The sequence below is a fragment of the Nelumbo lutea genome, chromosome 6 (assembly GCF_056320005.1).
Source record: "Nelumbo lutea isolate HS-2025 chromosome 6, American lotus-T2T, whole genome shotgun sequence".
In the NCBI taxonomy this organism is placed as follows: domain Eukaryota; kingdom Viridiplantae; phylum Streptophyta; class Magnoliopsida; order Proteales; family Nelumbonaceae; genus Nelumbo; species Nelumbo lutea.
In genome coordinates this window covers 64,297,969-64,312,822 of record NC_142689.1, presented here as the reverse complement: position 1 = coordinate 64,312,822, position 14,854 = coordinate 64,297,969, and the positions used below count along the sequence as shown (strand labels likewise).

Genomic DNA, 14,854 nt, shown 5'->3' with positions numbered 1-14,854 from the left:
AAGACTGTCCTCACAAAAACTGCATAAAAAACAAACACAAATTAGACAGTCAGCATCGTCGTGACTCTCACTAATGGAGACAAAAATTGGTGGGTGGTTTCACTCCTGAGGGAGGTTCTGTTTGTTTGCAGAGCTAATTGAATCAAATACAAATTTTGCACCACTTCAGTTTTGCATCATTTGTTTGTAATTATGATTTATTATTCGCCTCCAACTGTGACAAAAGTCTCTTCACTAAAAAGGTGGGTGGTAGGTTTAGGGTTGTTCATCGTTGCTTTGGTTCAATATTAATTATTGAGGAAGAAGATAATGAATAGTGTCTTATTTCATAGGGTAATTTTGATATTTTAAAAGTTTTAAGTCACGCATGTCATTATGTGATAGAGATAATTGATACCGCTAATGACATGGACTAAGATAGCATGTTTTGAAGTTCAGGGACCAAAGTAAGACTAGGCATAAAGTACAAGGTATTAATCTGCAATTTTTCCTAAATTCATTCAAATAAATTAAACAATTGATCATTTTTACCCATAAATTTCATTATTAGAAAGAGTAATTTTGTCCAACGATATTTTATTAACTTCCCCCAATGGAAAAATTACTTACTCACCTAAGAGATGGGTACCATTTACTTGAGTAAATGACCCATGAGAAAATCTTTTATTGTATGGCCTACAATTTTCAATTTGCGAATGCAAGTAAGCTGATGTTGACCATCTTACCTCCCTCTATTTACCAAAAAACAAATGAAGCCTTTGGAGACGAGCATGATTTGGAGCAAGAATAGGGATGGATGCAAATCAAACTATTCACAAGCAAGCCTAATATATAGGCTCAATTGTTAATCCAACTGAGCTCAAATAGTATATATATAAAGATTAAAATATTGGTATTTGGTATCATATCAGACAACTTGAATATGGATATGGATACAAATGCGCTTTGGAAACGTATGAATACAGATGAAAAATGTGAGAACACATGTTATGTTGTATAAATACATACAAATTCCATAAATACATTAATAACACCAAATTTAAGGTTAAAATAGATAAATAGTTTATAAGTACATAAAAAATGTATATTTTAATGTTATATATGAAAAAAATTACAATTAATATGACGAAATGAATTTATATCATGCAATTTTATAATAATGCATCAATCAAGAGTCCAATAAACATATTATTTAGTCTTTTACAAATCAATACATGTACAAAGCCATTATTTTGCTATTTTATATTTAAGTCGAGGCACAAAGCATATAAAAATAGTATATAACTTTTTGGTTTTGTATGTATAACTTTTTATTTTTCATATGAAGCTTTGCTCAATATCAAACTTGAGCCAAGTTGAGCTTGAACATATGAACTTTTGTATCAAGTTAAATTTGAGCAAGTATTTTTAGCCCAAATTGAGATTGAGCCTAGGGCTATAAACAGATTGGATTCAGATCAAATCAAGGTATATATTCATCCACATCCTATAAAACCTCTATATCCACATCCACATCCGATTATCATATTGGATTTCAGATTGGATTCTGTTCTAATCCACAATCATCTTATTGTGTTTAAAATAATAAAAAAAATTAAAAAAGCTTAAGAGAAAAACTAATTATAACTTATATATGTATAGTAAATGTAATCAAATATAAAATATTTAACTCATTAATTATAAACTTTATATAATTTTTTATCAAACTCAAATTTTAATTGGATCATAGGGTTAAATCTGCATTAACTGGATGCCAGTTCTAACATCCTAATCCAAGATAATTGAACAATTTGGATATGGGACTTTTAGAGTCCATTGATATTCCTACTTACCCCAACCTTTCCAATATTGCGTAGGGACTAAGGGCCAAACCAAAAATGTCATTTTTGAACTCTCCACACGTGATCAAAAGGAAAAACTATCAATAACCCGAAAATGAGAGGTGTTTTTTTAGATAAACATTTATCTAAAAATGCTATTTCAAACGTTTTTGCTCTTTCTATTTCGTTGGACGTTCTATGGGCATTTCAAGTAACACCTCATAAAGTTGCTTTCCACCTCTGATAAAGTATGTATTCGAAACAGTGAGAGTTATTCGCTAAACATTTGTATTTGATTTATTTGCAAAATAAATAAAAAAGAAATAATGAACTCATTTATTAACATTTAGTATCACTAAACACTATGTTAACAAAACAGTGAATAAATACATTGCTTAGAAGCGCTAAAAATGAATATTCCCACAGTAAACACACATAAATCAAGACCTGCTTTTGCAATTCTCTATGCATACGAATATGTGTAATGGGAAAATGCTGAAATGGCACTTACTTGACAGGATTTATTCAACGCCCACGATTGCAAACACCGCCAATCAGTATATCATTTCAGAAAATGCCTAATTTCATGTGGAATAAACACCAACACCAATGTGGCGCTGATGTGGTGGCGTTTTCTCGTAGACACCAACAAAAGATATAAAAAACGGAACCGAAGGAAAGTTGAAGGGAATGCTTTGTGCTTGCAGTTCTTACAGAGAAGGCTGGATCTGGAAGGAAGATGGAAGAAACAAATACAGTTAAGGCATCGTCTCTAAGGTGGGAAATTCTTCGACGGTCTTTTGCTGGACGACGTTCTCCCCATCTACCAGGTCCCGATTCCCCCTCCATCTCGTTGTTTCTATGGCCGTCGATTGGATCCTTCATTCTTGCTTTTTTTTTTCCTCTCTATTTTTCTATTGTAATAATAATGAATGATTGAATTCTACTGGTTTATATGTTAAATCCTTGCGTTATCCTCTCATGCAATATTGAAGTGAATTTCTGTTATTTCTTTGTTTATTTTTATTTTATTTTTGATAGAGAAGCAATGTCAAATCGGCATAAAACGTATTTCTAGGAAGGCGGCTCAAGGGTTTAACTTGATCCCATGCCGTCCCATCAACGAAGATGGTTATGAAGAGGGGGAGTTGGGTTCTTCTTCCTTGTCGAAACTGAACCAATTGATCGGTCCTAGAGATGCTTGTATGCGCTACACTCTACCCTTGTGCAATGCTCCCTCACTTGTTATGATGTGAGTTCTGTACTTATACAATTCCCTCAGTTTACGTGGTTCTCATTTTGTAACACCAATACTTAGAAAATTTAAAGGGTTTTCAGGAACGAAAGTATAGAGTTGTCTAGACTGTGTTTAATTGGAATTTCCTATGTTTGTGTGTCTTTGGGTGTTTAAAGAAGACACACAACTGTGATTCAGAAGCTAATGGAGGTTGTTTATTCTCTTTCTGAGCTTCTTTACTCAGATTTGATGTAGACATGCTTGCCTTTCAATTTAACAATGTGGTATAATTCTCGTAATTTGAAGTGAGCAACTGAGCATGTTTTAGGTGTGATGGTATTAACTATTTTTGGAATTTTGGTGCAGTCAAAGGGTAGAGAACTGCGTTGATCTGAATGAGTTTGAGATCTCTAACAGATTTGACATTGACAACACAGGGCTTGTTTGTAAGTTTTCTCCGACCTGATAGATATGATGTTTATGGTCTCTTGCATTTCAAAATATCTAAATTCTAATTTGTAGATCCATTTTTGTTTTGCTTCTATGGTTTTGGGATCATTGTAGCAATACTCTGAATGCGTTTTAGATGGTCAAAGACTCGGAATGTGAAGGTGATAATGATGAGAATCATATAGACAGTAGAAGAGCCTGCTTTTTATTTTATTTATTTATTTTTTTTGTGTAAACACAGTTGACTTAGATTGTTCGTTAAATATATTTTGGTTACAATATTTTCTGTGAACAAAATTGTGAGCTTGAAAATTATTTATTTCTGATGGTGTTAATTGATCAAAGAGTTTTTGTTTTTTTTTTTCCATTATATGATTAAATTTGTGTAGATGTTCTGTGGATCCATTTATCTACTCACTGTTTCATTTTTAGGTCTAAACTAAGCACAAAATGAGTGAACAAGGACTAGTAGAGCATTGCTGCTTTGCTCTTTAGGAAGCAATTTTAAGCTTGAACACATCCATTAATTCTTTGGTTATCCATATTTTGTTTAATGTTCTTGAGTTAAGCACATGCTTTATTAATGATGGAAAAAAAGCTTTGTTCATGTGCTTATTAGTCTTTCTTATTTTGCTACTTTTTACTTAAGAATCTTGCCTATTTTTAAATATTGTACAATTAAATCCTTCGTAGTATACTAATAAATTTACATGTTTGTACAGGTCATTGGCCATCAGAAGATGTTCTTGCTTATTTTTGCTTGTCTCATGCAGATATCTTCAGGTTTTTAAAAATTTTGGTATATTTGATTCTTGAGAAAATTTGATTTTGTTTTTTTTGCATTGCTAATAGATGCCAGAATCTCTATGTATTCAACTCACTGTGATTGTTCCTTTGTTCCTTTTAAATTCATTAAGGTCCAAGAAGATATTGGAGCTAGGATCAGGTTATGGATTGGCTGGAATGGTTATTGCAGCAAGCACAGATGCATCAGAAGTTGTAATATCTGATGGGAACCCTCTAGTTATTGATTGTATCCTTTTCTAGAACTGTTAATTTCTGATACTGTAGGACTGTCTACAATCAATGATTTGCTAAACTTGGCACAATAATCCAAGCCTCCAAGGAAAAGGCAAATTCTCTCTTAGGTGAAAATAGCCACCCAATTTCTGAATTTACCTTCCTGTTTAGCATTTTTTTCTGGACATTAAAACAAATATGACTAATTGTTGGGAGCAAAATTCTGATGGTTTGCAATGACTAGGATAGTTCTATTGGTTTGGTGCTTGGCTTGTTAAACCTAAAACTTCCTTATGCAGAGCTATCTGCTGGTGGCATGACCTGCCTGCATTTATTTTATGCACAGTACTCTTGTGTTTTTTAACACTCTTCTTGCTGTCTGCCTTCTTGGGTGTTCCAGGTTTCTATTCATAGCAGCCCATTGTTAGTAACAAAAGTTTTTTCTTTTCTTTTCTTTCTTTTTTTTTTGTTTCTCTTTTTCATTATTTCACTTTTTTTCTTTTCTATATGTTGTCAGTGGTCAGTGCAATTGATAATGAAGATGTTCAAATAGAAATCTTACTTGATATTGGCTAACTATATCTTTGTTGATCTCTATGAATGAGGTCCTTCAAGAAAGGAGCCAAATATAAGATTTGAAAACAGAAAATAGAAATAATTCTTTCTTTCAGTTTTTTTTTTTTCTCATTTTTGGCTGGACAGAAATAATTCTTGACTGGAGAGTTGGTGCTAAGAAAGAACCATTCAGTAGGTAGATGAGGGTTGTGCTATAGTTTCTATATTTCCTCTTCCACTGTCTTCATCTCTTCATCTTAGAATATGTTAAGCTGGGGATCTAGGTTTTGCCAATGAAACAGAGGTTTCATGTGGTTAATTTTAATTTAGCACTGTGATATATATATATATATATATATTATATATATATAAAACTTATTGCAGTAATCTACATTTATTTCATAATTGTCATTGGATTCATCCCTCCATAGTTCACACTGTTGTTTCAGATACTGGTTCAGCTTATGCTACCACTTTGGTCTCTCTCTTTTTTGTTTTCTTGAGTTCTGAAGCAGTTCCCAGTAAAAGGTCGTTTGAAGAAAGTGGATGGTTGAAAAACTGTTTCGGCTCCTAGTTTCCAACCATCATCGCTTGCCATCTATTGAAATTCCCAGGAACCCACTACTTGACCAACTATATTGAAATCATATTGCAAGTGGAACTTTTCAATATGTAATATTGCCCATGCCTGATATATCCTCAGTGAAGAAGATTTGCTGGTCTGTGCACACACACTGGTTATTGGACATTGAATCTTAGTTCACTTTCCCATACAGAAACACTGGATCATCAATCACAGTTAAAAGAATCTTTCATTATTTGAAGGCCATTATCCCCTTTGGTTCACATTATTAGAGAATCATTGCCATCCAAATTTTCACTTATTGTACTCTGACTGGGTTGTTGCCTAGATCATTGCCACTCACAGATTGGATTTTGCATCCATATGAATGCTACCCTTTTCTTTCTTCTGACCATTGTGCAATCATAATTTCACCTGGTAGATCCTTTGAGTTGCTCAGCTATAGCTTTTGAAATACATTACATATTGGATATTGAGAAAATGAATTCTTTCCAATTTGCCTCTTTTTTGGAAGATGCTGAAATCTAGAATTTATATATTCTGTAATTATTCCACTAAATTGTTCATTTTTCTTCTTTTGGATTATGGAGTGCATCAGTCATCTGTATTTCCATGAGTAAAGAGGCATCTTCATTATGCCTTTTTGATATCTTCATGCCATTTTCCCATCATAATGTCAGTCTTTCAGATCATAATTTGAATCATGTTCAAATATGATCTGGTTATGCTAGATTGGAAGTTTTGAATACTAAAATGTTGAGCAGCCTATAGTATTGAGTGTTGAGTTTATCCTATTCTAATCCAAGCCTTGTCCCAACTATATGGGGTTGGCTACATCAATTCTGTTTTTCCATTCTGTTCTGTTCAGTGCAATATCCATTGTTAGATTATGAACCTCTAAACTAAATCATTTCTTACTACGTCAAACCATGTCATTTTTGGCCTTCCCCTAGCTCTTCTTGCCCCTTAAATTTGTAAAAGATCACTTCTTATAGGTGCTGGTTGGTGATATCTAAATATCATCTAAAAATGTTGTTAATTAAATTCTGATATCTGAAGGGTTGATATAGTTTAAACCATAGTTGTCAAGGCGACACATGGGGGACAAGGCGCCCTTGGAGGCTCACCTCGCTTAATTGCCACGTAGTTTTCTATAGTGTTATGAAAAACTTATATATTCTTAATTTTTTGAGGTTATAATTATAAAATAGACTTTTTTAAAACTAAAATATTCATTTTGTGTGTTTATATACTAATTTCTTTTTATTATTTTCTTATTTGTTAGGTTTTAATCAACACAAACATTGCTAAATGCTGTATTGAACTCTCAAAGACTTCAAAACCTGAACCAATAAGGAAGACCATAAAATGTTGTCCAATCAACACATTTTCTTCTTTTACTTTACTAATTTTGTGTGTTTATATACTAATTTATTCTTCTTCTTCCACCTTTTCTTTTCTTCTTTTCCTATAACAGAAATAGGGGTTCAGCCCCTATATTTTTTTGTAATTTTCTTTTCTTTCTTCTTTTTCTTCTCATGAATATGTTGGAATATGTTGATATTTTATACTTTAACATGAAGTTTATACTTTTCTTATGAAAATTATGGATACTTATTAAGGAAATATGATTATGGAACCTGGTGAACTACCCTAGGATACATGTTTTTACTTTTAAAAAAACCCATTGCCTAGGCGACAAGGCGCCCCCCCCCCCCCTGTCACCTAGCCTCGTCTTGGCGCCTTGAAAACTATGGTTAAAACATTACTTAGGCAACCAACTATGCAGGTGGTACAGATATATACATTTAGTGCCCCCTCCCCATATATTGATGCTCGTTTTGTAACTTTTTTTGGGTCAATACTAGTATAGATCTATAAGTTAGTCTCTTCCTCTTATTTAAAACGTTTCTTCTTTTTCTTGAAAATCAAATGTACTACACTTGTCACTTAATGACTTTGTCACATAGAGGGATCCTGCAGCTGATATGAACTCTTCAACAGATATGGGACCCTCAAGATCAGCCATATGTTTGCTCATGCAGTCGGTGTCAACCTTATAACCATCCTACCATTAGAGTTTTTCCCAATTTAAAATGACCATCCGAGCTTTTAATTTTTCAACTAAGAAGTTGTCTATTTAAAGTAGGAGTTTTTAGCATATGGCAAGGTATTTGAGTTGGAATTTATTTCGTGAACATAGGGTGAAGAGAAGAATCCAGTGACTCCTTTTTAGACCCAAACTAACTTGCCACATTGAAGCTTCCTGGGTCATATAGGCTTCTTTGCTAAACAACCCAATTAGCCCCCTTTTATACATTTATATTAATTTCCTAGGCATCAGCTGACCTTCCCAGGCCAAAATGATAATGATTACCATGTGGCCGCCTTAATTGATTAGATTGAATTTGCATTTACCTGGGTCTAACCTTAATCAAACTCATTGACAGCCACGACCCAACCTTTCTGGCTTGCTCCTAGCCAAAGTCATGCAGAACTTGTCCCCTGTTTCCACAAGCAAGTGAGCTCTTGGATCACTCTTCTTGGTTGTTCACAACTGAGGGATGGAACCCCTATTTATAGGGAAATCCACCTTCAAAGAAGATACATCTAGATACAAGTTCACCTCCTTAAAAGAACCATCTAGAACCTATCCAGAAACTATGCATTCTTCACTTTCTACACACTTTACATGGATATTTACAAATATCGATGTAAAGAATGCCTAGGCAACTCTAGCACATGAAGAATCTACATGACTCTAGAGTGTTCTATGTTCTAGCCTTCTAGGCCCATTGGGAACACCATAGAACTCTCCACTCTTGGCTAGAATGCTCTAGAAATGCCTAAAAGGATCTAGCCAACCACTTAGGTTGAAAGCAGATAAGACGGATTGTGACACTATGGCCTAGAAGATTTAATTACTGGATATTTTGCCATAGAGTCTTGAGTCTTTAGTTTGGGCATTTGAATTTCATCTTTGATCTTTCTATAAAGTTTTCTATTGAGCTCTATTGTTTATGGTTCATCTCTCAATTCCTTGATCATCATTCATGTTGAACTTGAGTGCTTTAAAAGCAAAAGGCACACAAAAAGTGCAAGGGTTGAAATGCACTTGAGGTGCAAGGTGCAAGGCGAGGCACATGCCTTTTTAAAAAAGATGCATAAAATTTTTGAAAATTTAAAAATTAGAAAAAATATAAAAGTTCCAACATATTCAAGAAAATTTCAAAAAAGAGGTTAATTATTAGTTCAATTGGTTAGATTAGAGGCATGGTTTAAAGTATTGATATGCTACTGTGTATTGGCAGTATCGTATCGATACTTAGAAACACACGGAATGCCTTTTTTTTTTAGTTTTTTTTTCAAAATTTGGTTTTTAGGAAGCTAAAAATAGTTTTTTTTTATTAATAAAAGGTGGGGTTCCAAAACACCTGTAGGGGCGTATCTTTTGAAAAAGATACGATACGATACGCCCGGTACGGGGCGTATTGTATCGATACTTTAAACCTTGATTAGAGGCAAATGCTTAGTTCATGGCTTCATGAATTTAAGATACAATATGATCATATGACATATGGCAATGAAATTGACAATCTACAGAAATCAGAATTAAATAATTAAAAGACAAAAACTACAAATAACACGTTCAATATAAATATAAAAGAATTAAAGAATAAGCCAACGAGGACTGAGAATATAAAGATTAAATAAGATATAAGAAACAAGAATACAAATATGAAATAATTAAAGAAGCTAAGAGACACTTACCTCTTGATATAGGTATCCTCTCCATGACTCAAACATAACACAATCAATATAAAAATTAATCATTTACAGTGAATAAGCAAATAAGGATTGAGATTTGAGAATAATTAGAAATATAGAATTAGAACTAATTCAAAACATTAATTGCTAAGCCTGAGCCTAGGTATCACAATCTATCTATTAAGCATCAAATATGTCAAAATATAAATTTTCTTTCTAATGTCAAAAAAGAACTTCTTTCATCATTAGTTCATAACAATTACAGAGCATAACCTATATAGAAGTAATACTCTACTGTCTACAAAATCTGAAAATCATATGCCGTTATGTCCATTCATCCATTCTTTATTTTTCTTTCTTCAAGACTTCAACACTGATTCATCCTCGTCATTTTCCTCTTCTTCACTTGGAAAATCTACGTCATTTTCATACTCATCAGATTTGTGGTGATTGCCATTCTCTTCTACTTCTTCTATGTCAAGTTCATCTTCATCTTCCAAATGAAATTGGGAACTTAATGTGCTAGGTCTTTTGGCATTGGTTGATTTTGCTCGTAACTTTGAAGTTGAACATCAGGGTCTTGTATATCTTATTGGCCCTACAACTCAAAAAGCACGACCAACATCTCCCCATGTCAACAAACCACCCTCAAATACCAAATCATTTCCATCCCTATCGATCTCTCACAATAACCATTCATTGGTACCATCTATATCTTTTAGAGAGATGGGATCGGTGGAACTACATGAATCAAAACTCTCTTTCAACATTTGACAAAAATTGTTATGAACTACTAATGATGAAAGAAGTTCTTTTTTGACATTAGAAAGAAAATTTATATTTGACATATTTAATGCTTAATAGATAGATTGCGGACTGAGACTCAGGCTTAACACGTAATGTTTTGAATTAGTTACTAATTCTTTATCTTTTATTATTGTCAAATCTCAATCCATATTTGCTTGTTCACTATAAATGATTAATTTTTATATTGATTGTGTTATGTTTGAGCCATGGAGAGGATACCTATACCGAGAGGTAATGCCTTTTAGCTTTAATTATTTTATATTTGTATTGTTGTTTCTTATATCTTGTTTAATCTTTATTGTACTCAGTCCTCATTGGTTTATTCTTTAATTCTTTTATATTTATATTCAATGTGTTATTTGTAGTCTGTCTTTTAATTATTTAATTCTGATTTCTGTAGATTGCTGAATGCATTGTCATATGTCATATGATCATATCATATCTTAAGAAGCCATGAACTAAGCCTTTACCTCTAATCTAATAATTAACTTTTTTTTTTTTTTAAGTTCCTGATTTTTTTTAGAATTTTATATGTTTCTTATATATATATATTTTTTTTCTATATATATATTTTTTAATTTTCAAAAATTTTGTGCACCTCACCTTGCGTTTTGCGCCTTAGGCGCATTTGGACCTTTGCGCTTCTTGTGTGCATTATGCTTTTAAAACACTACTTCTCATTGTACAGGGTCTTGTACTTTTGAAACTAATACAATACTTTACCTCTTCAAAAATTAAAAAAAAAAAAACAAACAAGAAAAGAGGGAGTCATTGCTTATGCAATGCCTATTGGTAAACTTCATCTCACTTCTCTGTCATTATTCCTCTGTCAAACCTGGACTCTTTAATGCCCTCATCATTGAGAATGGTTATTTAACTGTAATTTTTGTTGTAAGAAATTAATGTTTCAACTTAAATAAAATGTTTCATATAATGTTGAACTATGTTATTGGAAAAAACAGGCCCAATCAGATTGATCAGGCATCTTCTTTATCAAAAAAATCAGTTTCTTTTTCAGACCTCCCTCTCTTTTCTGCCTCATGGAAAAATGATGCCACAATCCATACCCTGCATCAGCTATGGTGCCCTCTGGGTCGACCACATGTTCACTCATCCCAGTGGATAGCAGCCCTAATCTACCTTGCAAATTTAATGAAAGCAATATCTGTCCCTTTCAATCAACTGGTTAAGTTCTGATCTTGTTTCAGAGTTTTTTAATTTAGCATATTGTCTGGCACTTGGATCAACATAGAGATTTTTTATGGGTGTGTGATTATGAGACATTCTATACTCCCTTGGCCACAACATTCTTTAGATGAAACATTTTATATATCTGCTGCCTGCATTTTTACCAGAAAACCTTGAGATTAAAAGGATCCAAACAGGCACTCAGCAAGACATCTTGTAGCTTATCCATGAAGCTCCAATATTAGGAAGGGACCTTGTCACTTGCCACTTGTAAACAAATAATGGCAAGAAAAAATATTCAGCAAAGAACCTCCACTTTGATTTTCTTATTTTTTACTTTCTTGAATTATTTATTTTAGTTTATTATTGTATGTGCCATGATTTTTGGGCCTTGATTCGCAGAGACCTATGGACACCTGAGTACTTGGCAGTTGTTACCTCTGCCACTTACTAGGGTAACACTGCCACTAATAGTCAAGATTGTCTAGTCTGAAAGGCACATTTCCTGTGATCTTTGCGTATCTAACCATTTGTCAGTTCAAAATTTTCTTTTCAAGATTTGCTATTTCCTGTCTTGCTTCCTGTTGACAGGTTGTGAAAAATGTTGCCTGATAATCAGTTATGTGGTCCATGCCAAACTGGAACCTTGCTCATTTTCCTTGAATTCTTCTCCAGTTCCAGGGCTATCCCGGGCGTGAGAAAAGCTGAACCTGTCAACCCATCTGCACAAATATTACTTGTCATCATTATCTGTTTTAGAAATTGTTCTATTTATGATAATATGTTTCAATACCATACCCGATCATTCATTGCTCTAGCTCAAGGGCATTCTACTCAATTGTTGACACTTTGAATGGTGTCACTATTAATTAATGACTAAATTTTGGTTAACTGGCTTTGTTTTCCTTGTAGTTTACTATTATGAATTCCAAAATCATGCTTTTGTTTTCACCTTTAACATTCAGATATTCAGCGAAATATAGATGCTAACTCTAGAGCATTTGGTGATACAAAAGTGAAGTCTATGATATTGCACTGGAATCAGGAGCAAGGCTCAAATGTCCCAGACACATTTGATATCATTGTCGCCAGTGACTGGTACTTTTTCTTCCTTATTGGAAGCCTTTCCATGTTATAATTTTAGTGTGCTTCTTTCACCTGTTCATCTCCAAGAGAAAAAGAAAAGCATCATCTAACATGAATGAATGTTCTGCTTTTAGTTACCTATATTTATGATGAACTGCGTTTGATGCAGTTTTTGCATTACATCGTGGTCGATCCATGTGATTAAACCTCTGCATGTACATGTTACCACTATGCAGTGGTGATTCATCCTTATAACTAATAGGTACTTAAGTTCCACTTCACTCCAATCATCTTTGAATTTTAGCTGGTATGAGGATTAGACAGAATTTAATGCCGGTTTCAAGCCTAAATGGTATGAGGATGCAAGATTGCTTACTTCCTGACAAAAGCCATTGGACTGTCATTCTAATCCATGGAACAAGCACACAGGCTGTTCTCTACTTGTTCATGGAAAGCATATATTCTTTCAATTTCATGATCTAATTTTGTATCTTAACAGCACATTCTTCAAGAAATTCCATGAAGGTCTTGCACGAACTGTCAAATCCCTTCTTAAGCAATCGGCAGATTCTGAAGCCATATTTTTCAGCCCCAAAAGGGGCGACTCGTTGAGCAAATTTCTGGAGAAAGTCAAGGAGATTGGCTTGCAATTCAGCATAACTGAGAACTATGACCAGCAAGTTTGGAAGCTTCATCAGAGATTTTCAGATGGAGATAATTTCTGGCCTAACTACGAAAAGGATCACTGCTACCCACTACTGGTCAGGATCACATTCTAAGTTGTTTCGGCACCTATTGCATTCTTTTTATCTTCTCTCTTCACAGCACTCACCACCACAACCAAAGTAACAACAGAAAAACTAATCTTGCAGTTGCAGATTTTCCTTCTGACCCACATTAAGTTGGGACATAATTGTGATTGTATATGTATCATCTGGTTGTTTGACTTACTGTAGGGCTATAGATGCATGGGGACCACACTAGTTTCTTCCATTCACGTAACCCACCGATTACAGATACTTTTGGCCGTCGATATACTCATTACGTGGGTGTGTTGATGGGCTCGAGAAACACTTGTTTTACTTTTTACAGGTACCCACCACGACCAGGCCCATACTTCCTAGTAGTTAGGTTTATCCATTGGTAAAAGAAATTTATTTAATTATTATCTTTCATTAGACTTGGATCCCTTTCATATTATCATATATAATTCCGTTTGTTACTTAACTGGGTGAGACGAGAGTGCATTCTATCTTTTGACACGGCGGAAGGAATCTCATCTTTAGTCTTCACGTGGGCTATAGCTTTTAAGAATAGTCATTCTCACTCGCTAGTAAGTAGTAATCCCCCCACCCCCACAAAAAAAAAAAGGGATAAATGGAATGCACTCCACCTCAGAATTCTGAATTCCAATGCAGATCCACCTAAACACCAATACCCGCCCTTGTAAGGTACTCCACGAGGGTGATGCAGGGGAATGTCAAAAGAAGCAAATCTGATGCTCCGCAGATGTGTAATTTGCTTTTTTATGTTAAAGTGTTTTGTTGGAGTGTGATTTGAACAGCCGAGGAGACCAGATCTTCTCCTCACACATGGCGCATCACAGGCATTTCCCATCATACATTTGGAACATCTCCCGTGTTTATATGTTATTATTTACGGGAGATGTTCCTAATGCACTGGGGGATGTGCCTGTGAGGTCGTTCTGAGGCGCTCTGTTTGAGGAGCAAATCCCAATTCACAGCCGAGTACCTGATAGTTGGAATTTGCGTGCCTCACAGCACATTTCAACTGTGTATTGGGAACATCTCCCATGACAAGTACAGGAGATGTTTCCAATGCATGCTGAGATGTTTGCGGAGCACCTGTGTGATGTGTTTTATGGGGTGCCAATCTGAATTCTGTTGCTAGTCATCCATTGGAAAGGAGTCTGGATTGTCTCTTCACATGATGTTTCTCAAATTGATCTCACAGAATGTTCCAGCCATATATTCCCATACTTGTTTGATATTGTTCATGGAAGATGTTCTTAATACACGGTGAGATGTAGCTGTAAGTTTGGTGTGAGGAGTGCTCCGTGGGGAGCAGATCCCAATTCCTTGGAAAGTGGAGGTGAGAGATCAAATCTGAACTGCAATCTCTTTCTGATAAGGTCAGTGGATCCGTGCGCTATGCTCCTCTCTCCTTGCCCGAGCCCCCTTGTAGATGTGTATTGTGTAACAATGGACTTTTGCTACAATAGGGGAGTTTTGCTATTTTTACTGTTTTATATTTATATGATAATAATCGATAATAACAATGTTTTTAAAACCAACCTAGAGGTCGATTTGGTTTTTCCAT

At 34.4% G+C, this 14,854-nt stretch overlaps 1 protein-coding gene across 1 annotated transcript; it reads left to right on the top strand.

Annotated features, from left to right (window-relative positions):
• The first annotated feature begins 2,257 nt into the window (after nucleotides 1–2,257).
• Nucleotides 2,258–13,464, top strand: LOC148849267 (S-adenosyl-L-methionine-dependent methyltransferases superfamily protein). The gene is made up of 7 exons (XM_088950927.1): nucleotides 2,258–2,650; nucleotides 2,862–3,072; nucleotides 3,424–3,503; nucleotides 4,230–4,290; nucleotides 4,425–4,540; nucleotides 12,394–12,526; nucleotides 13,014–13,464. The coding sequence occupies exons 1-7, from the start codon at nucleotides 2,560–2,562 to the stop codon at nucleotides 13,291–13,293; spliced, it is 972 nt and encodes a 323-aa protein (XP_088807053.1). The 5' UTR covers nucleotides 2,258–2,559; the 3' UTR covers nucleotides 13,294–13,464.
• Nucleotides 13,465–14,854: the final 1,390 nt, after the last annotated feature.

Coding starts and splice junctions, on each gene's coding strand:
- LOC148849267 (XM_088950927.1), top strand. CDS start 2,560: ATGGAAGAAACAAATACAGTTAAGGCATCGTCTCTAAGGTGGGAAATT. Junction 3,504..4,229: donor TGACAACACAGGGCTTGTTT/GTAAGTTTTCTC, acceptor ATGTTTGTACAG/GTCATTGGCCATCAGAAGAT. Junction 4,541..12,393: donor GAACCCTCTAGTTATTGATT/GTATCCTTTTCT, acceptor TTTAACATTCAG/ATATTCAGCGAAATATAGAT.